The sequence below is a fragment of the Neoarius graeffei genome, chromosome 13 (genome assembly GCF_027579695.1).
Source record: "Neoarius graeffei isolate fNeoGra1 chromosome 13, fNeoGra1.pri, whole genome shotgun sequence".
Lineage (NCBI taxonomy): Eukaryota > Metazoa > Chordata > Actinopteri > Siluriformes > Ariidae > Neoarius > Neoarius graeffei.
The window spans coordinates 53241749-53265011 of NC_083581.1; the positions used below are offsets into that span (position 1 = coordinate 53241749).

Below are 23263 nucleotides of genomic sequence, written 5' to 3' on the forward strand. Positions count from 1 at the left end.
ATTTAATGAAAGAGTGGACGGACGATGTTAGTAAGTTCCCTGGTATACAATGGCCAGATATATACTCGTACCTTATTGACAAGACTTCAGTGTACACCCATGAAAAACTTCGTGCCTACAAGTCTTTAGACGCATATGATTATGTTGTGTGGGCATGTACAACTTGATTAACAATGGGACATTCATATTTTGTTTTAATCAAATTATGCCAGTGATGTGATGGCAATGTGGCTTTAGCTACAACAGCAAATCCCAACACTAAACAGCAATTTGCAGGAGGTAATGGCATGAAAGGAATGATAAAGAGTGCAGCTAAGAGAAATCAGAGCTGCGTAAAAAGCAAGAGGCAGAGAGCAGAAATGAAACTGAACGGGGCGGGAGCTAGGTTAGCGCAGTCAACGCAAGTTGGCATTTAGAGTGAGGGCACACAATTTTACCTTTCCATCCTTGCTTTAAAATTGTGATTTTCGGCATACACAAATAATGATGGCACAAAATCTGGACTGCTTGAGTCAAGCGAGACCTCTCCTACAAACAAAATTGCATGCAAAGCTAAGTTAACATGCTAACAATATTCATTACATTGTGTAACTATGACCCAGCTAATCAGACAAACATTACCAAAGTATTTTGCTACATCAATAAACGAAGACTAGAAAGAATAAAAGAAAGATTTAATAAATAGCCTGATCTTACCTGTGATGAAGTGGGCGCTGCAAACCTGCGCATTTTTGATAGTGCTTTCATCCCAGTCTACACGTTTGATGGCTTGTAGTCATAGACGTCGGCGATTTTTTTTGGAATGGGGGAAATCCTGCTGGAATTCTGAACATTTTAACCCCATCGCTGCTACGATTCTGACACCCGACAACACCACAACTAGGCATTTCTGAGTCTTTTTTGGGTCCAGGCTGTGCGCGCAATTTCCGCTTGCGTATGAATGACGTTTACTGCGAAGGGGTCTATAGTGTTTGTTCATGACTGTAACTTAGATGAAAATAATACCATATTTAAGGCAAGTTTATATATAAAATGTAATTCCAAAGGGTTTACTTGTATATGATGGACATCATAACCATTGAAAAGCGAAGCAGAACTGCCTAATGATGCCCTCTAGTGGCGTTCAGTAGATGTTCCATCTGCAGCTTGCTTGAATGGAATCAGCAGTATTGTGGAGATCCACCAAGACAACACACTCACTGTTACAGACAGGACTACAAAGCAGCAGTCACAGTGCATGAACAGGGGGCAATTCAGACAAATTGAGAAATATAGATGAGAGAATAGACAGTGAACGGGAGTTGCTCTCACCTTGTTTTTGGTTTCTTGTTGAATCCACCATGTCCCAAGGTTGAAGCATCCACTTGGATATCCTCCTCTTCTCTCAGTGCATCTTCTAAAGCTGCAGCCACCTTTGGCGCGATCATGGGTTCCTCGTACTCTTTAGTGGTGCGTGTGGGCAAGTCAAGTTCCAGCATCAGGATATTCTCAGCCTGACAGGTAAGGTGGGCAGGAAGTAGAAAGTTACAGAACAAGAAAGAGCAGTTTCTTATTTATTCCTGATCGAAGGGGAAAAAAAGTGCAGATTTTTTTTTTTTTAAACAATTAGATGGCAATGCCTCCATTGCCAATAGTCTAGTTACCTCACCCGGGGCGGAGTCCACCGGGGGCAAGGCATTGTTTTCAGTGGGGTTTCTTTGTTAGCAACATTATGGGAAAATGACTGAACCGATCTTCATGAAACTTTCAGGATAGATGGCCATTGGTCTGAAATAGAACCTCCAACATTTTGAGGGTCATCTGGTCAAGGTCACCAAAAAGGTCGAAATTGTTTTTTGTTGTTTTTTTTTTCCCCTTTCCTACAATATCTTCCTTCATATCATATTTACTTCAAACCAATTCCAAACTGTTCGTCTTTCAATTCTGCTTCCATCGATGTGTTACATGATGGGGCATCTCTCATAGTTTTCTTAGCAGTTGGGGGTCAAGGTCATTGCTAAAATTTGCATATTTTCCATTATAACTCGAAAACGGTTAAAGATATTTATCATTATCAACATATAGGAAGTCATATATGGGCTTTCATTTGGCACCATGACCTTTGACCTTGTGTGTGTGTGTGTGTGTGTGTGTGTGTGTGTGTGTGTGTGTGTGTGTGTGTGTGAGACAGAGAGAGAGAGAACAATCTAGTGTCTAGACAGTTGCACCAATTGACTTCAAAGTTTCAGGGTAGGTGGGCAATGGTCCGTAGATTACCCAATTAAATTTTGGGGGTAATCGGGTCAAGATCACCGGAAAGGTCAACCTTTCAGTTAAAATAACATTTTCCATTATAACTCAAAAACGGTTGCCGATAGAGGTTTACTATTATGAGCATATAGGAACTCCCATATGGCCTTTTATTTGGCACCATGATCTTTTGACCTTGAGTGACCCTGAAAGGTCAAACTCAAGATCACGATTTTTCAGAGGGCTGTAACTTGAAAACGGTTGATGGTAGCCAGATGTTTACCATTATCAACTTATCGGACATGCTATATGGGCTTTCATTTGGCACCATGACCTTTGACCTTGAATGACAAATGTCAAACTCAAGGTCATGGATTTTCATAGGACTATAACCTGACAGCTGATGATTGAGAAATATTACCATTATCAACATATAGGTATAAAATAAGTGCTGCCGGGTGAGGTTTGTTTTGCCTGGCAACACTTATTAGCTTCAAATATCCTTAAAATATACTTCAAAAATGAAAGCAGCTATTGAAGAAAAACTGCCAGACCTTGATGTTACCTTCACCCTGTTTGGATCAATTCCAAAATCTATATAATTCCATATAAATTCTCCAAACATTTAACCACTTGTTCTTGGAATATTATACTCATGAGGATCTGAGAGAGACAGATGGACAACCCCAAAACGTGCCTCCACCACCTATTGGTGGACGATAGAACTAAATCTGCGACTATATGATTCAATTTAGTAGTCGCCAATCAACACATGACCAACTTTGTTCAGACTCCAGGATGAGGTCGACAATTATCCATAAAATGATGTACAGGAGACCATTTTATGTATCAGAGTTACGGGCGAAATACCTAGCTAGCCTTTTTGCACAATAGTTTGCAAATATTTTCCCCATCCACCATGTGTCCGTTCTTTTTCTAGAATAATCACTAAACAATCTGTAATAAATCACCTATCAAATAATTTCTCTTTTTTTTTATTTTTTTATTGTTGCTTCAATTAATTTCAATACCTTTTAAACTGATTCACTCAATCCAAGTCATCAGATTTGTTACATCCCTAATGCGAACAATGTGTGTGAGATGTATCCTGGTGTAGACGCACCCTATATCTAGGATCAGGGCGCATCATCATGACCACGCGTGCATGTTGACTCAGTGGCCTCCTGTATCCCACTGCAGACGCTGGCCTCGTCATCATCTGCTGATCACTGAGCAATGGAGAGACGATTTAAATTCTTCCTGTTCTATGCTAAATGTTATTAATGCTACAACTACTGCTAATATTAGTAATAAAGATTTATTATTCGCAAACCGTACACAAGTATGCATGCAAATAAAGCCAACTTAAATTGAATTAAAATCAAGAAAGAGTACAAACAACTCTCATGAAGATAACCAACATGCACAGTAAATTAGATTAATCTAAAGACGCGCCCTAATACAGCTGTGCTATTACGTGTTTACATACTCTTGAACGCGGGTAATGGGTTTCATTTTCCAGGTGTCATCCTCCTCGTCAAAAGTGGCCCTTGACATGATCTTATTCTTCTCCTCCAATGGAATGAAGTTCTCGATGATCAAGTGCCTGGTAAAAACAAACCAGAGGTCAAAGTTTAAAAAGGAGCCTCCTGCAAGTGGAACAAGATCATCTCGCTGTTCAGGAACTGAAATCTTCAGACCTGACTTAAAACTCCCACATGAAGCAGCACTCAAGTTCCTACTTTCAGCCAGATATTCTTTCATGCCCCTTTTCCACCAAAGCAGTTCCAGGGCTGGTTCGGGGCCAGTGCTTAGTTTGGAACCGGGTTTTCTGTTTCCACTGACAAAGAACTGGCTCTGGGGCCAGAAAAACCGGTTCCAGGCTAGCATCAACTCTCTGCTGGGCCAGAGGAAAGAACCGCTTACATCAGCAGGGGGGCGGAGTTGTTAAGACCAACAACAATAACAAGACCGCGAAAGATCGCCATTTTTAAGCGACGAGAAGCAGCAGCTGTACAAATGCGAAGTCATCCTCATCCATTATTATTATTGTTGCTGCTGCTTCTTCCGTGTTGTTTTTGCTTCAATATTCGCGCCAAGGTTTATGCAAACGTAGCAACGTAACTGACATATACAGCGACGTAATGACGTATACAACGACATAATGACGTGGCTTCCCTTAGCACCACGAGCTATGGAAAAGCAAACTGGTTCTCAGCTGGCTCGCAAGTTGAACGAGTTTTGAACCAGCACCAGCCCCGAACCAGCCCTGGAACTGATTTGGTGGAAAAGGGGCATCAGAGAACCACTTTCACAGTGTTTTCTATGCAATACCCCCCCCTACTGTTGACACCAGGACATACACACACATTCAACACCACCAAAACAGGAGAAGCTTACATTATTCAGGAGGTGCTTATATCGCTAACAAGTAAAAACAAGACAAAAGCTAAACCTGTACAAAATGAAAGACAAAACAAGGGAGGAGACTGCAGGGGAAATGACACATTGCTCAGGAGCAACTGTTAAAAAAAAAAAAACGTTAAGGAAAAAGAGACACAGAAAAGAGATGTGAAAGTGTTCATACTTTAGTTTGAGTTCTCTGGTCAATTCGTTTTGTGTCTGCTCCAGCTCTTGTCTCTCTTTAATATGCTCCTCCTGGACGTCATGGATCTCTGCTTTCACTGCTTGTAGCTTAGCAAAGAGCTGAGTGAGACAAAAGCAAAATTCAAGAACTACAACCCCAATTCCAAAAAAGTTGGGATGCTGTGTAAACTGTAAATAAAAACAGAAGGTGATCATTTGCAAAATCATGGAAACCCAATATTTCATTGAAAATAGTACAAAGACAACATATCACATGTTGAAAGTGAGAAATTTAATTGTTTATTGAAAAATAGATGCTTATTTTGAATTCGATGCCAGCAACACGTTTCAAAAAAGTTGGGACGGGGCATGTTTACCACTGTGTTGCATCACCTCTACTTTTAACACCACTCTGTAAATGTTTGGGAACTGAGGAGACCAATTGCTGTAGTTTTGAAAGAGAAATGTTGTCCCATTCTTGCCTGATATACAATTTCAGTTGCTCAACAGTTCGGGTTTCCTTTGTCATATTTTGCGCTTCATAATGCGCCAAATGTTTTAAACGGGAGACAGGTCTGGACTGCAGGCAGGCCAGTTTAGCACCCAGACTCTTACTATGGAACCATGTAGTTTTAATATGTGCAGAAAGCAGTATGACATTGTCCTGCTGAAAGAAGGAAGGCCTTCCCTGAAAAAGATTTTCTGGATGGCAACATATTGTTCTGAAACGTGTATGTGGCATTCAGCATTAATGATGCCTTCCCAGATGTACAAGCTACCCATATGTCATGTGCACTAATGTACCCTCATACCATCACAGATGCTGGCTTTTGAACTGTCCACTGATGAGCCGGATGCTTCCCTTCCTCTTTAGCCTGAAGGACGCGATGTCCATGATTTCTAAGAAGAATTTCTACTTTTGATTCGTCAGACCTTGGGACAGTTTTCCACTTTGCCTCAGTCCATCGTAAAAGAGCTCGGGCCCCGAGAAGGTGGCGGTGTTTCTGGATATTGTTTATATCTGGTTTTAACTTGCATTTGTGGATGCAGTAATGAACTGTTTTCACAGACGATTGGTTTCTGAAGTGTTCCTGAGCCCATATAACAATTTCCACTACAGACATGTGTCTGCTTTTAATACAGTGTCTCCTGAGGGCCTGAAGATCACAGGCATCCAATGTCAGTTTTCAGCCTTGTCTCTTGCATACAGAGATTTCTCCAGATTCTCTGAATCTTTTAATGATATTATGTACCGTAGATGATGTGATCCTCAAATTCTTTGCAGTTTTACACTAGGAACATTATTCTTAAGTTGTTGCACTGTTTGCCCATGCAGTCTTTCACAGAGTGATGAACCCATCCCCATCTTTACTTCTGAGAGACTCCACCTCTCTGGGATGCTCTTTTTATACCCAATCATGTTACTGACCTGTTGCCAATTAACCAAATTAGGTTTTGTTTTGTTTTTTTTTAAAAAGCATTACACAACAACTTTTTCAGTGTTTTGTTGCCCTTGTCCCAACTTTTCTGAAACATATTGCTGACATCAAATTCAAAAATGAGCATCTATTAAAAAAAAAAAATAATAATAATAATAATAATAAAAATGTCTCCATTTCAACATTTGATATGTTGTCTTTGTACAATTTTCAATGAAATATAGGGTTTCCATGATTTGCAAATCTTCATATTCTGTTTTTATGTTTTACACGGTTTCCCAACTTTTTTGGAAATTGGGTTGTCTATGCATACACACAGGAAAAAATAAATTTAATCAGGTGTAGTCATAAATGAATACGAAAGAGAAAGCGGGGGAGTTTCCAGAGACAGTTAGCCTGAAAACAAAAATAAATAAATAAATTTATTAATTAATTTAAAAAAAAGTTGCAATTAAACCTAAAATAATGTACTCACATGTACTTGAACTATGCAAATTAGCACAACTTAACAAAATATAAATAAAATGTTACATATCTATCAGAATACCTCAACATGTTTGCAAAGACATTTATGCTAATGCAGCACCGATTCAATACACACTCAGCCCTAACTATACTAGGCACCTACACTGTGTAAGATCTTATCAAGTACACACACATGCTCTTTTGTAGGTATAATTACCTGGCCCGATACGGAGTCCACCAGGGGGCGAGGTATTGCTTTCGGTCAGGTTTCTTTGTTTTTTTTTTTTTTGTTAACAATATTGCAGGAAAATGGCTGGACCAGTCTTCATGAAACTTTCAGGACAGATGGGCATTGGTCTCAAAGAGAACCTCCAACTTTTTGAGGGTCAAAAAAGTCAAAATTGTTTTTGTTGTGGCTACTGCCTCATACAGGCGCTAGCCAGATCATCGTGCTGTAAGAATCTAAGAGTGTAACAATCACACACTGCGCATGCCAGTGTTCCGATTAAAATAGCCAGTGAGTGTATACAATTCGGTTCACCATTCGAAATAAATGGATTAGACTAAAGAAATCGCTTTCAGACATGTTTATGCTTATTACAGAGGGAAAGTGCGTTCCACTGAGCTCTAGCACCGGGCCATTTCCGGGAAATAAGAGTTTGGGTCATGACGACAGTGTGTGAATGTCAGCCTCGGTTCGGAGGTTTCAGTTTCGAAAACTGTAAGAGGTAAGAGTAGAATAATATAAAGTACAGACACTTGGTATATTTTACTTCTGTGATTTTTTTTAATTGTTTATTTTTGGATTATGCTTCATTTTTGTGGCTACTGCCTCAGAGTAAATATATATATGCTATATTTACTGTATGGCAGGGGTCTTCAATCCTATCCGCAAAGGGCCGGTGTAGCTGCAGGCTTTCATTACAGCCAAATTGGAGGCTCACTTGATTGTTGATTGGAGACGAGGATGAAATGATTAAACAAGTGAAATCAGGTGTAGCTCCTGCTTGGTTGGAATGAAAGCCTGCAGCCACACTGGCCCTTTGTGGATAGGATTGAAGACCCCTGCTGTATGGACATGGTATCAGAAAATTTTATTTATAAACAGTAGCCACATGGACCCATAGGGTACATATTTTTTTCGCGATATCTTCCTTCATATTCATCATAAGTGCTACCGGGTGAGGTTTGTTTTGCCTGGCAATACTCGTTACTGACTGTTGCTATATATTTTCTAGACCCCATGTACCCCCATTCATCAGTGGAAAGGGACAACCATACATTATTTGTAAGGTGGATCATTCTCAGCACAGCTGTGACTCTGATGTTAGAGGCATGGCGGTGTGTGGGGAACTGGGACAAGTGTATCAGGTTCATTACACTCACCAGGTGTACCAACAAGAAAGCTGTGTCCAATAAAGAGACCAGTAACGATGCAATTTTTTTTAAAAACCTCAGTAACATTGCTGTTCCTAATACATCTTGCTGTACCTTTTTCAGTTTCTTGGTCTTTATGTCCACTTCCTGTTGCAGTGAGCTGTACGTCTCCTTCAGTTCAAGAGTCTCTTCATCACGACACTCCACCTCCTGCTGCATCTCCCGTTCACGCCTTTTCTACTCACGCACACAAAAAAGTAAAAGAATGAGTATACAATAGCATCATGTAATATGTATTCAGCTGGCAGAGACTGTTTATCCAAAATCAAGGTGCACATTCAACTCTTATTAAAAGAAAGGACTAAATACGGTAAACAAAATATTACTCATACTATATATAGCGGTGCTTGAAAGTTTGTGAACCCTTTAGAAGTTTCTATATTTCTGCATAAATATGACCTAAAACATCAGATTTTCACACAAGTCCTAAAAGTAGATAAAAAGAACCCAGTTAAACAAATGAAACAAAAATATTATACTTGGTCATTTATTTATTGAGGAAAATGATCCAATATTACATATCTGTGAGTGGCAAAAGTATGTGAACCTTTGCTTTCAGTATCTGGTGTGAACCCCTTGTGCAGCAATAACTGCAACTAAACGTTTCCGGTAACTGTTGATCAGTCCTGCACACTGGCTTGGAGGAATTTCAGCCCATTCCTCCGTACAGAACAGCTTCAACTCTGGGATGTTGGTGGGTTTCCTCACATGAACTGCTCGCTTCAGGTCCTTCCACAACATTTCCATTGGATTAAGGTCAGGACTTTGACTTGGCCATTCCAACACATTCACTTTATTCTTCTTTAACCATTCTTTGGTAGAATGACTTGTGTGCTTAGGGTCGTTGTCTTGCTGCATGACCCACCTACTCTTGAGATTCAGTTCATGGACAGATGTCCTGACATTTTCCTTTAGAATTCGCTGGTATAATTCAGAATTCATTGCTCCATCAATGATGGCAAGCTGTCCTGGCCCAGATGCACCAAAACAGGCCCAAACCATGATACTACCACCACCATGTTTCACAGACGGGATAAAGTTCTTATGCTGGAATGCAGTGTTTTCCTTTCTCCAAACATAATGCTTCTCATTTAAACCAAAAGTTCTATTTTGGTTTCATCTGTTCACAAAACATTTTTCCAATAGCCTTCTGCCTTGTCCACATGATCTTTAGCAAACTGCAGATGAGCAGCAATATTCTTTTTGGAGAGCAGTGGCTTTCTCCTTGCAACCCTGCCATGCACACCGTTGTTGTTCAGTGTTCTCCTCATGGTGGACTCATGAACATGAACATTAGCCAGTGGAATCGAGGCCTTCAGTTGCTTAGAAGTTACCCTGGGGTCCTTTGTGACCTCGCCGACTATTACACGCCTTGCTCTTGGAATGATCTTTGTTGGTCGACCACTCCTGGGGAGGGTAACAATGGTCTTGAATTTCCTCCTTTTGTACACAATCTGTCTGACTGTGGATTGTTGGAGTCCAAACTCTTTAGAGATGGTTTTGTAACCTTTTCCAGCCTGATGAGCATCAACAACGCTTTTTCTGAGGTCCTCAGAAATCTCCTTTGTTCGTGCCATGGTGCACTTCCACAAACATGTGTTGTGAAGATCAGACTTTGATAGATCCCTGTTCTTTAAATAAAACAGGGTGCCCACTCACACCTGATTGTCATCCCACTGATTGAAAACACCTGACTCAAATTTCACCTTCAAATTAACTGCTAATCCTAGCGGTTCACATACTTTTGCCACTCACAGATATGTAATATTGGATTCATCTCATTATCTCTAGCCGCTTTATCCTTCTACAGGGTCGCAGGCAAGCTGGAGCCTATCCCAGCTGACTACGGGCGAAAGGCGGGGTACACCCTGGACAAGTTGCCAGGTCATCACAGGGCCAACACATAGACACAGACAACCATTCACACTCACATTCACACCTACGGTCAATTTAGAGTCACCAGTTAACCTAACCTGCATGTCTTTGGACTGTGGGGGAAACCGGAGCACCCGGAGGAAACCCATGCGGACACGGGGAGAACATGCAAACTCCGCACAGAAAGGCCCTCGCCGGCCACAGGGCTCGAACCCGGACCTTCTTGCTGTGAGGTGACAGTGCTAACCACTACACCACCGTGCCGCCCTAATATTGGATTATTTTCCTCAATAAATAAATGACCAATATAATATTTTTGCCTCATTTGTTTACCTGGGTTCTGTTTATCTACTTTTAGGACTTGTGTGAAAATCTGATGTTTTAGGTCATATTTATGCAGAAATATAGAAAATTCTAAAGGGTTCACAAACTTTCAAGCACCACTGTATACACACACACACACACATTGGAAGGAAGGCTTGTTACTGTCATATGGTAGTCTTTCCTGAGAGTTTTACCTGTTCAGCAATTTCCTGCCTTTTCTGCTCCAGGATTCTCTGCTGTTCATTAGTGTGGTCAACAATGTTCTTCCCTCCAACCAACAGCTTGCTCTCCATAGACTTGGGGTAAGAGCAAAAAGGATCATCAGAGAAAATGTAACAGTCTAAAAGGCCTTATTCTATCCACATTCACTGGATATGAGCAATCGCACGCTCTGATTGGCTACTCTACTACTAGGCTATCAGCTCATATACCATGAGTAGAGAAAAACAAAATGGCGAATCATGTTGCCGAACCAACCGAGGATGAAATAAAATATCTACTTGAAAACAAAACACCCCCAACTCCCCCCCCCAAAAAAAAGCAACAAAATATGGAATAAAAGTATTTGATCGTAAGAACATCTCTTTTTTTTTTCCCCCCCAAGAATAATAATAATTATTATAGCATTTTTCACAAATTGCTACCGTCGTTTCGCCGGTTTGTTTACATTCTAAAGCTGAAATGATTGTCAGACATTTTGTATAAAGTGTATTTATCGAATTTGCAAAAAATATAAAAATGGCCTCAATGAGGCTATAACTCATACCAACCATTGCTGTTGTGCGAGTTTGAAATCTGATCTAAGAGTAGCGTTTAATGTGACGAGTCACCCAAAAATTTCAGACGCCCATAAAATCTTAAATATGACAGATAGTGCCACCATCTTGACAATGCACACCCACGTAGGGAACATTGTATGCAAGTTTGATCGAAATCCAATCAATCCTGTAGGAAGAGTAGCAATTTTTGTAAACTGTGGACGGACAATGACAACAGACAGACGAAGTGATCGCATAAGCTCATCTGGCCTGAGCTAAATAAAAATGCTCCGTTTCTCAAAATCCAGTGAATGTGGCTATAATAAAACAGTTATTCCACTCAATCTTATAGCCAACTCGGTGCTACGTGCCTTGTCGGCCATCAGCTCATGTATGACTCGATTTCGTGGAATAGCTGTTAAATATTCTCTACAGCTCGAGGTTTCTGCCAAAGTAAAGGCTGCAAATTAATATTAGAGGCATGGCTAGACCTTTCACGTTACCTTGATCTTGGCTGCCAGCATTTCAGAAGCCTCCTTTTCCCGACGGAGATCATCCATTTTCTTCTCCTTCTCCATGAGCAGTCGCTGTTTCTCCTCTGCCACCAGGCTGTGGTCCTCCAAAATGGCTTTCTTCTCCTTCTCTAGGTTCTCCTGCTGCTCCCGCCAATAATCAGTTATGTTCTTATCCCCATCCGCCCCCTCTTCCTCATCATCCTCCTCCTCCTCGTCCTCACCATCATCCAGTTCCTCTCCTCCCTCTCCAACCATCCTCTTCTGCCTTTTTTTCTTCCTTTTCCCTGATCGTTTCTCCAACTGCTGCTTCAAACGAGCAATTTCCTCCTGAAACCCTCGTAGAATGGCGTCCTTGGGGTCCTCGTTGATGCGGGGTTTGTTCTTGATATTTTTGGCGCGGTTTGAGTAGCGAAGTGTAGTAAGAGTCTCCTCTACATTGTAGGAGGCTGGTCCAATGTTGGCCACCATGACAGTTCGAGCATTACCTCCCAGTGAGTCCTGAAGCAGACGCGTGAGCTTAGAATCTCGGTACGGAATGTGGGTGCTTTTGCCATCCACCAATGCAGAAATGACATTACCCAAAGCAGACAGGGAGAGGTTGATTTTGGTGGCCTCCTTTAATCGTTCTCCTTGCGCACCGGTTTTTGTCTGCCTTTCGCTTCCTGCCAGGTCAACCAAATTGAGTTTCCCAACACGGATGTGGTTCTCCCCATCTGGACCCAACTCGCTGCACTCAATTGTAATAACAAATATGGCATGAGAACGGGAACTATGCTCATTCATGTTGGTTGAGCCAACCGAACGGTTCTGGTTCCCTACATTCATAACATGCTCAATTTCCCGAACACTTTTAGTGACAAACGAAGAAAGGTCTTTGACATAAACACCCCTGTCAGGTCTCTCCTTCAGCGCCAGACGACGAGACTGGTCCTGGGCTAACAGGTCCCTGATTTCCTCCTGGTAGATCTCCAGGTATGATGCCCTGACCAGATACTGTTGGTTCTGTGACCGGGAGATGTGTGTAAAAATGTGCTCAAAGGAGTTGGGAATGACTCCCCTTTTTTCTGGGTCATTGCGTATCCCTTCCATTGTGTACGTCTTCCCGGTACCTGTCTGTCCATAAGCAAAGATAGTGCCATTGAAGCCCAGCAATACCGAATCCACCAATGGCCTGAATGTCTCATCGTAGAGGTCAACCTGCTTCGAGTTCCAGTCGTAGACCGAGTCAAAAGTGAAAACTTTGGGGTGGTCATGAGTTGACCCACTTCTTGGATTATGCACTACAATCTGGCCCAACTTTACATCCATAGAGACCACCCTCTCAAAGTTTGCAGCGCGCTCCTTGTCATTCATGGGGCGACACCGCACCACAACTTTCACAGACTCGGAGCTCTTGCTTCTGGACATGATTGCTCCTACTGGCATTGATTTATTTGCTTGCAGTATTACTCCACAGTGATGGCATTGCCAGCATCAGAACCTGCAAGAAGAACAGAAAATGCTTGAATGTTGTTTTAACAAATAACGCACCCTTAAACAAGCTCTGCAGTAGGGTCAATCTATGTGAAGTCACCAGAGGCCTTGGCACTGACCATCTCAGATTTGCTTCATACTTTCTGGAAATATTATCAGTGTGCCCAATAAATAGTGTACAAAATTTTAGGCTTGTACCTTCATTAGTTTCTGAAATATCGGGGTTTTAAAAAAGGGGCGTGGCCCCAATTTCACTGTTAGGGCCAATTTATGCTGACAACCCAGTCCTCGCAGATGGCGTCTGCGTAGCCCCCCCCGCTTCGCAGACGCTCTGCGCGCACCTCCCAAAATTTGTGACCACCGCAGACAGCCTCGCAGACAGCGTCGCAGACAAGAGGGCTCCGATTGGTCCACTCTACATCCGCTGTACACGCACTTCCTCTTCCCTACTTCCCCGGTTTGGTTTGTTTTCACGACCGCCATTTTTAAAAATACAAGCGAAGATGGAGCAGCACGAAGAGCGGTTGATCGAGGAAGTGAGGAAGTACGTACATCTATACGACTCCAGTTCAAGTCATTATAAGGACAGCGGTGTTGAATGACCTGTTGCTCAGTAACCGGAAGATAAACACTCCACTAACCACACCCACCAACTACTCCTAGCGATTTCGCGACTTCGCACCCCCTTGCGTTGTGCCGGTGAATAACATCGCGCACGCCTATACACGCCTATACTCCCCGCTCAACGATAAATTACAACTGTCTGCGAAAAGCTATCTGCGAAAGCCTTGTCACAAGAGCATGCAGAGGCCTTTAAAAAGTGTGCTACAGAAAACAGACCTAACTTCCATAAGTCATTACTTTTAAACTATACATGCAAGATGCATGAAATTTTCAAGGATTGCGCTTCAATGCCAGACGCCTTTAAATATTAAAATAGAAAGTTCACAGTTCAATATTTGCCAGGTTATGGCTTACTGAAAATCATTTTTTTTTTAAAAAAAAGTGCTTTGGAGCAACTTTGATCCCCCAATATCTCCACATTAAAGCACACCAGATCTTTCAAATCTTCTTATTTATTACTCATGTTATAGTACTCTTTAGGCAACTAGGTAGGTGTTCAAAAGAAATCAAACTTTCTGATTTATTAGGCTTTAAAAATTAAAAAATAAATTTTGCGCCTATAATTCAAATGCATATTGCAAATGTATGACAAGGTCTACCATAAAAACAATTATACCACTGGAAAGAGCTTTTTTTGATTAGCAAATGCACAAAATATGAAAGTTGGTACCCTAAACCAAACTATAAATATTAAGGTATCAAGTACGGCATGTTTTACGATAGACAGAAATGCTGTTTGAAGGCATATAATCTACTAGCAGACAAACTAGCAAAACATCATTTCATTGCCAAACACCAGAGTGGATATTTGAAGAATTTGAAGGAAAATCTGTCAGCGGATGAATGTATTATGCTTTTGGATTTTGCCGAAAACTATTCATTCTGTGTACAGGATTCTGCCCAGGGATACCACTGGGACAACAGCCAATGCACTCTTCATCCATTTGCAGCGTACATTAGAGCAAAGAATGAAGATGGTACAAAAGTAACAAAATGCATCTCTAACTGCATAATAAGTGACTGCCTTAAGCATGATACAGTGGCTGTGCATACACTCTTAAAAAAGGTTTTACCATACGTATGCCATTTACATCCCCAGCTGAAAAAGGTCGTTTACTTCGGTGACGGACCAGCAGCCCAATACAAAAACTAAAAATTTCACAAATCTAATAAAGCATGCAGACGATTTTGGACTTTTGGCAGAATGGCATTTCTTCGCCACTTCTCATGGTAAATCACCCTGTGATGGTATTGGAGGCACTGTAAAGCAGTCAGCAGCTCGAGCTAGCTTACAGGCAGTCACGAGTGATCACATACTAACCCCATCTGATCTGTTTTTGTGGGCAGAAAAACATATCAAGAACATCCATTTCATCTGGGTTGGTACAGGGGAAGTTATGGAGAGTGGAAAAGCATTGGAGACAAGATTTTCAAGGTCAGCTACTATTCCTGGAACAGGAGACAACCACTCATTCATGTCCAACCAGCTGCAGGTCAGCAGGGTGTCAGGTGGTCCTAGCTTCATTGTGGATATGAGTGGGAATCGGCCACAAGTAATGCATAAAATCCCTGTTAAATCCGCAGTCTCTCTGGCAGATACAATCCCTGGTAAATATGTTGTATGTTTGCATGACAGACCGTGGTGGATAGGCAACATTCGTGCATTATCAGAGGAGGAACAAGATGTACAAGTAACATTTATGCATCCTCATGGTCCCTCTCAGACTTACAGCTGGCCCAGGAGAGAGGATAACTGTTGGGTCCCGCTGGTGCAAGTCATGAAAATCATTGATGCCCCACTTACATCAACTGGCAGGCAGTATAAACTTCCATCTGATGTGGAAAAGCAAAAATCAATACACTGTTTAAGCTCTTCAAATAAAGTATTTTTAAGGTTATTTTTCCTACACTGCAGGTTTGTAATTGTATTGTAATATGCCTTAAAACAGCATTTCCGTCTGTCGTAAAACATGCCGTACTTGATACCTTAATATTTATAGTTTGGTTTAGGGTACCAACTTCATATTTTGTGCATTTGCTCATCAAAACAAGCTCTTTCCAGTGCATGGTTTTCCCCAAAGCGTTTTAGCGTATCGGGCCCGATACGCTTGCTCTGCCTGCCGATACGCTTAGTCGCTTTAGTTAAAATCCGATACGCTTAGATTTCCTACCCACAAGTAACCAGATACCAGTGGCGGCTGCTGGTTTTTAAAACAGGGGAAGCCCATTTTACGCATTCATCGCAAAACCTGTAGGCCGGATATCAAAGCATAGAAAGGTGTGCCCCATTAGCATAGTGAACTAGACAACCCTACCTAGTGGCAGAAAGTATTTTTGCTTGTACATTTCATGTTATAGTCTGGCTTGCCAGGCTAGTGCCTCATATCCTTAATCAAAAATATCAAACATCCAAAAATCACTGGCTATTCAACGAAGAGCCTTGAACATCATACCCTGATATGCAACACAGAGTCTTTAACACAACACCCAGCTGTGCAACACATCCTTGAACATCTTCTGCAACACAGTCTGGAAATTCATAACCAGGTAGGCTATGCAACACACAGAACCTTGAATATTATACCCAGGTATAACCTATAACACAGAGCCCACCATTCTCTTAACATTACTGAACAATATACACACTTCAGATTCATGAACATGAACACTATTTATACACAAATTCTGCCCTCCGCTCCTTTTCCAGAAAATGGTCTGTGACCGTGTCATACCAGCTGGTTGTGCTTTCCAGAGACTTTACCAATTTCTGTTAGCAGCTAGCACTGCAGATCCCAATAAGGCTCAAGCTAGCCTACAACCAGATTGAACTACAAATGAAATAAACGAGTGAATTCACGAATGATCAAACTGATAGAATGGATGAAAGTTAACGGAGCACAACGAGTAATATTTACATTTATTTACAGAGTAATGTACAGAGACATCAATGAGAAGAAACGTTTATATGAAAAGAAAGTCGGACAGCACTTTAGCACACGACTACACTTTCTCGACATCCGCTAGGGACTGACTGATCATACTTCCGTGTTCCTCGCCGAAGTACCGCCCTCCTCATGTCTTTCAAACACTACCTCCAATAATCCTTTATCAGCCCGGCTTCTTGTCCTTCCCACTGTCTCGTTTAGTCCCAGAGAAGCCCGGCTTCCCTGGAAGTGACGATTTTGTTGATTTTAACCAATAACAACTAGCCGAAATTGGCTGTTCAGAGCAGTCCCGTAGACTGCAACGGATACCCGGCTGCCAGTCAGTGTTGCCAGATACTGCTGACGTTTTCCACCCAAAATATGTTCAAAACCCGCCAAAATGCACTTAAAACCGCCCAATCTGGCAACACTGCTGCCAGTCCATAGAGCCCATTGAAATAAGAAAGGTTACAGCCTGGCAGCAAAGGTGATTCTCGTAGCAAACTGCAGTTCGTCAGACATCACTCTAAGTTACAGGATAGTTATGAACATAAATACAATCTTGGGCATATATTATGTTATGCAAGTTATTGTTTTAATGAGAATTCAACGTCGTAGATGCCGCAGTTTGGGGAGAGAATTTTAGGGGAAGCTCTGCTTCCTTTGTTGTCTCTGAGAAATCGCCCCTGCCAGATACATAGGAGAGCAAATAACAGATCCAATTACATATTGATTGATATTTGTGTTAAACAAGCGGCCTTTTTTCCCCCCAATGTTTGTGTTGATTCTGTCAAAGTAATATGTCCGCATGGTATGATGTAAACAAACTAATCTGTTGGCTATGTCAAGATCACGTGTTCAAACCTTCCAATAAAAACATCGAAAGAAAACGTCAGACATCCCAGAATTTTCCGATTCATTATAAGCGATCTCATTGGCTGCCGATGTTGTCCCCCACCAGACAGACAAAGCCGACTGATTTTAATAAGCTAGAAGACTCGCTGGACAAATTAATCCACATCAGCATGGATGACAGCGAGACGGACTATGAGAGGGAGGGTTGCCCAACATTGGGCCAAGCAAAAGCCAAGGAGAATTAATCTGCTTTAAAGGAGTAGAAAACTTAATTCATTAGTTTGGGTTTGCAGAAAGATTATGTACTTATAAACACTCTCACGAAGTGAAGTCCAAATGTGTCAAATATAGCATAATTTCAAATAAGAATCATAAGCATTTTTGGCAATGTGATGTCACTGGGATCCATTTAACAAAAGGCGGCTCCGGATTATTCTTTTGTTAAAGGCTCACAGTGACATCACACTGCCAAATATGCTTATTATTATTCGCAATTATGCTACATTTGACACAAATTCCCTTCATGAAATGTGTTTAAAAGCACAATCTTTCTGCAAACTTAAACTGTAGAAATTAAGTTTTCTTCTCCTTTAAATACATATTTTAATCTTAATCTAGTCCATTTAATAAAGTGCCAAAATTTAAACTTTATAATATGTAGTTGCCTTACTTTACTTTTCAGTGCATCTTAGTTCTACATATATTATGGTAATTGCATCAGAAACATTCTAAATCATAACAGTTATAGTAATACAGCAACTTATTTTAAGGTGGCAGTTCTTAGGTTCAGATCCCTTTGTGATCAACAGGAGGTCATGATGATCGATTCTCTTCATTGGATTGCATAAGATGGAGCAAACCACTGTTCATATTTTCATGCACATTTTTGTTACAACACTACTTGATCATAGGTAATTAAGGGATCCCCGTAGATTTTCAATCGATCATATACCTCAGTAATCTATAACAAAACAGTTTAACTTGCATGTTGAACTTTAAAGTGAAATTTCAAATGTGTATACATTAATACCATTTAGGTCAGAAATCATTGAAACACTGGTAAAATCTATCCTATAATCATGTATCCTATACTCATGTACCTGAGAGCATCTATTTTCAAAAATTTTCCGGGGGAGCATGCCCCCGGACTAGGGGTGGCACGGTTCACAAAAGTCGCGGTTCGGTACGTATTGCGGTTTGAGGTCTGCGGTTCGGTACGTATTGCGTTTTTGTTTTTTTTTTTAATCTTAAGTACTCTGTATTTGGGCATATAGCCTACTATTTACCTTAAGTAAACATAGTTTAGGATACAGCATTTAAGAGAGGTTAAAATTATAGTTACAATGAAATAATCATGCACAAACTGAGTTTGAGTTGACATAAGCACATTTTATGAACAATCTCTGATGAAAAGCCAGGTAGTATTTTGAAACAGCAAGAGGGAAGACATGGATGATTTCAACAGCTTTTTTATTTACTACAGTATTTATACAAAGTGTCAGGAGTGTTTGCTGCCATGTTGTGGCATCTAGAGGAACCAGGTGTCTTTTGTCACATACAGAGTTTTCATAATTGGAAGAAATAAAAATGAGTTCTTAAAGCTTACTTTTGAACAGATGTGTGTTAGGGCTGCTCGATATTGGAAAAAATCAATATCGCGATTTTTTCAGTAAATATCGATATCGCGATTTTTAAAACGATATTTATACACCTTTTTTTAAAGCCCTGATCATCAACACCTGAGGCACCGGGCCACATTTTTATAGTACAGGCCTCATAGGCTACCTGTCAACCCTTCCCGTTGTACCCTGAAACGCCTTTTACTTAAACTATTTACTGTGCAAGCGCGTACTTTGCATAGGTCCTATAGCCTGCACAAGGCTCACGTTCTCCTCACTCAACATTTCCGATCACAGAGTTTGGAGCCAGCGCTGGTATTACCAGTGATTACTGCGTAACGTCCACACTGGCTCGTAGCCAGCCAAGGATAAAATCTCTCTCTCACACACACACTACAACGTAAGCTTGTGTGTTGTTAAGACACCAACATTAAAACACGCACACACACGGACTGGCCATTGGGAGTAGCGGGAGTTTGTGGGCCGGCGGAGAAAAAAAAAAAAGTTGCGCGCTGGCCTTTAATATGATAAGCAATGTTAACAGTTTCTTTAAGAAACTGTTAACATTGCTTATCATATTAAAGGCCAGCGCGCAACTGTAATAAGCAATGTTAACAGTTTGTTAAAGAAACTGTTAACATTGCTTATCATATTAAAGGCCAGCGCGCAACTGTTTTGTTTTTTTCTCCGCCGGCCCACACTGAACCACCGGGAAAACTCCCGCTACTCCCGATGGCCAGTCCGTGTGAACACGCACAATATAGAGACAAGTCCTTAAGAATTAACATACATGAAAATAGCTCAGCGGCATGTAAACATTCCCTGAAAGTGTAGGTGGCACTGCGGCTAGATGCTACGTGAAATGGCACAAGGCAAACACCATGCTTCGCTCAGTCAACAGACAAAATCCACGAACCCAGTAGTCCTCCTACTACTGTGGGTTAGTGTTCTGTGGCCAAAAACACCCTATGCACAGTCATTCCAAAACATCCCCACTAGTTGCAGGTTATGTCTCAAATACAGATATGCGTTGTGGATTAAGCGATCTATTTTCAAGCATCAGGCTTCTCTTCCTTCATCTTCCAAATGTGGACTTTTTGGCATGTCAGCATTGAAATACCATTTGCAGAGATATTTCACTCGAAAAGTAAAAGCAACACATGATTAGGGCTACATGATTAGCAGGGGGACACCGTTTTAAGCGCACGGAATTTTAAAAACAATGTAATTACATCTGAGTCCGTCTACATCGCGCAATAAACCCGTCCTTAGCAGAACCTACTTCAAAGCATGATGCTAGCTGCAGATGCACAAGTCAAAATCAAATGAACCCAAGTAAACATGCCGCGGCGGGCAACATTAATAACCAAATTGCCTTACCTTAAAACGCTGCCTTGACCACAGGACGACTCGCAATTATTCCACTTAAATCCACACGGTTTAACACATCTAACACAGCTAGCAAGCTGGATATGTGCTAATATTGTTGTGCTTGTTTTCTTCCGTAGATGCCATTTTTACATTACCCAGTCCCACATCCAAAAATATGACGTAAATATATGTTAATTGTATTATTATAACTATTAGCAAGCAAATCAAACAACATATTAAGAAATCAATATATCAAATCACCCGACACGTATGAAAACAGAAGAATTGATTTTTTACTGTTGCGGAGATATCGCAGGAGTAGAATGGATGACGTATGCAAGGCTACGGTGTGCCTTAGGGGACAGAAGGGTTCGTTTTACCTTACTGTCACGTCAATGTTATTGTTGTTTTATTGCCATTGTAGAAATATTGTGCACGTCCCTTTCGACAAATGACAAAAAATCGTTTCATATCGATATTATGAATTTTGATATCGTTTGACACCAATATCGATATCGCGATAAAAATACGATATATTGCACAGCTCTAATGTGTGTGTTAAAACTTAATCTTTTATGTGGCGACCAACCAACCACCTATATACAAAAACCGAATCAAAAACTCTTCTAATCCCTGAGAGTGAGGATGTATTTTTTCACTTGAAATTAAAGTGCAGTGTTTTGAAACATATGGCTGGATTTCTTATCTAATCTTAAAGTGCCACTGTATTTTTAGAACGATTTATAACAAAATACACACACAGCCAATATAAAATATTGCAATAAAACCAATCACTGCACTGTTTAAAACAAACCTCCCCTCGCCGGAAAAAAAAAAAAAAATCTAGTTCGCCCATTATCCTGTGTCATTCTGAGATGCGCAGATAGACAGTAAAGGGAATTCCGAATTCCCTTTACTGTCTATCTGCGCATCTCAGAATGACACAGGATAATGGGCGAACTAGATTTTTTTTTTTCCCGGCGCCACGGTACGCCGGAAATCCGGCGCGGCGCCGGAACGCTATCACCCCTGTTCGCGCGAAAGAGAACCACGTGGTTTCATACGGGCATTCGGCTTTTTTTTTTGGCGAACGTCTTAAATAGGGGTACCGCGGTTTATACGCGTATTGCACCGCAACAGGCGTATCGTACGGTTCGGTTTTTTTCCCATAACCGTGCCAAGCCTACCCCGGACCCCCCAGTTTCACTTCACGCCTTTGGCGCTTGCTTTCACACCATTGGCACTCAATTGTCTGTGTATTATCATGCCAGAATTTAGGGCTTTAATTTTTTTCTGGGGAAAACACTGCAGTGGTATAATTGTTTTTATGGTAGACCTTGTCATACATTTGCAATATGCATTTGAATTATAGGCGCAAAATGTATTTATTTTTTTTAAAGCCTAATAAATCAGAAAGTTTGATTTCTTTTGAACATATGCCTAGTTGCCTAAAGAGTACTATGAGTAATAAATAAGAAAATGTGAAAGATCTGGTGTGCTTTAATGTGGAGATTTGGGGCATCAAAGTTGCTCCAAAGCAATTTTTTTTAAAAATTATTTTCAGCAAGACACAACTTGGCAAATATTGAACTGTGAACTTTCTATTTTAGTATTTAAAGGCATCTGGCATCGAAGAACAATCCTTGAAAATTTCACGTATCTTGCATGAATGCTTTAAAAAGTAATGACTTATGGAAGTTAGGTCCGTTTTCTGTAGCACGCGTTTCAACAGTGAAATTGGGGCCACGCCCCTTTAAAGCCCTTATACCTCAGAAACTAATGAAGGTACAAGCCTAAAATTTTGTACACTATTTATTGGGCACACTGACAATATTTCCAGAAAGTATGAAGCAAATCTGAGATGGTCAGTGGCGAACATTTTTCTAAATCTGGTGATTTGGGGCGGAATTACCCAATAGCCTGAAAAGCAGCAGACTACAGACAACAACCTTATGCTGAAGGTTCAAGACCAGTGTTGCCAAACCCCTCCCACTGAGAATCTCCATTTTATATACACTACCAGTCAAAAGTTTGGAATTTACAAACCTTTCCCTGAGTGTCCTTTGACTCAGTTCCCTTCCATCACAGCGAAAGGTTCAAGAGCCACCTTTCTCATCGTCTTTTGCTCCTTCACCCTTTATCACTTCATGGGGAACCCGAAAGAAACTTATCAGTTTCACCATAAGGCATTTTAATGACTAGCAAGGTGCCCCAATGACAGTAACGCTTTGTGAACAGTGAAATTAGCTGACCATCACTTCATGCCTTGCATATCTAATGAGGCGGATGTGGCATCAGATGCAAACCACCTATAGACCCCTCGCACTGACGTTACACTTACGTTAGCAACCATTGCTACCCTTGTCCTGGGGGACAAGCGAACTTTGTTTACATACTGAAGACAAGCGATATTGATGTCAGACGTCTGTAGTCCAAACAGCTAAAAAACCTTTATTGCTGGATTACTTGGATAATCAAAGTCAGAAAGAAGCAAAGGATAAGTATACATGGAAATGAGTTTATTAGTGGCTATGATCTGTCCAATAGTCCTCAAAACAACTGAAGCGATGTAGATTTGTGGCTCAGCGTCAACTGTGTAGACGCTGGAATGTAACTTCTCACTGCATTTTCTCTGTTTTAAGGGCGTATTCACACCTACGTTGTTTGGTCCGGACCAAACGAACCAAATTTCCCTTGGTCCGGACCTTTTGGGTTGGTCTGAATACAAACCACCGAACTCTGGTCTGGACCAAACAAGCGGACCGAGAC

The 23263-nt window shown here is 41.1% G+C and overlaps 1 protein-coding gene across 4 annotated transcripts in view; it reads right to left on the reverse strand.

The window, feature by feature from the left end:
• The window catches only part of kif3b (kinesin family member 3B), a 39302-nt gene that overhangs the window by 8267 nt on the left and 7772 nt on the right, over nt 1–23263 (reverse strand). For 3 of the 4 annotated variants that reach the window (XM_060938029.1, XM_060938030.1, XM_060938031.1), the window contains exons 2-8: nt 11617–13108; nt 10550–10651; nt 8211–8333; nt 4817–4935; nt 3719–3835; nt 3353–3458; nt 1312–1493 (exon numbers count right to left, since the gene is read on the reverse strand). In XM_060938029.1, the coding sequence (XP_060794012.1) occupies nt 1312–1493; nt 3353–3458; nt 3719–3835; nt 4817–4935; nt 8211–8333; nt 10550–10651; nt 11617–13053 (2186 nt within the window). In that variant the 5' untranslated portion in view covers nt 13054–13108. Of the gene's footprint in view, nt 1–1311; nt 1494–3352; nt 3459–3718; nt 3836–4816; nt 4936–8210; nt 8334–10549; nt 10652–11616; nt 13109–20503; nt 20640–23263 lie in introns of those variants that run through there. The other variant, XM_060938032.1, reaches the window with a different exon arrangement.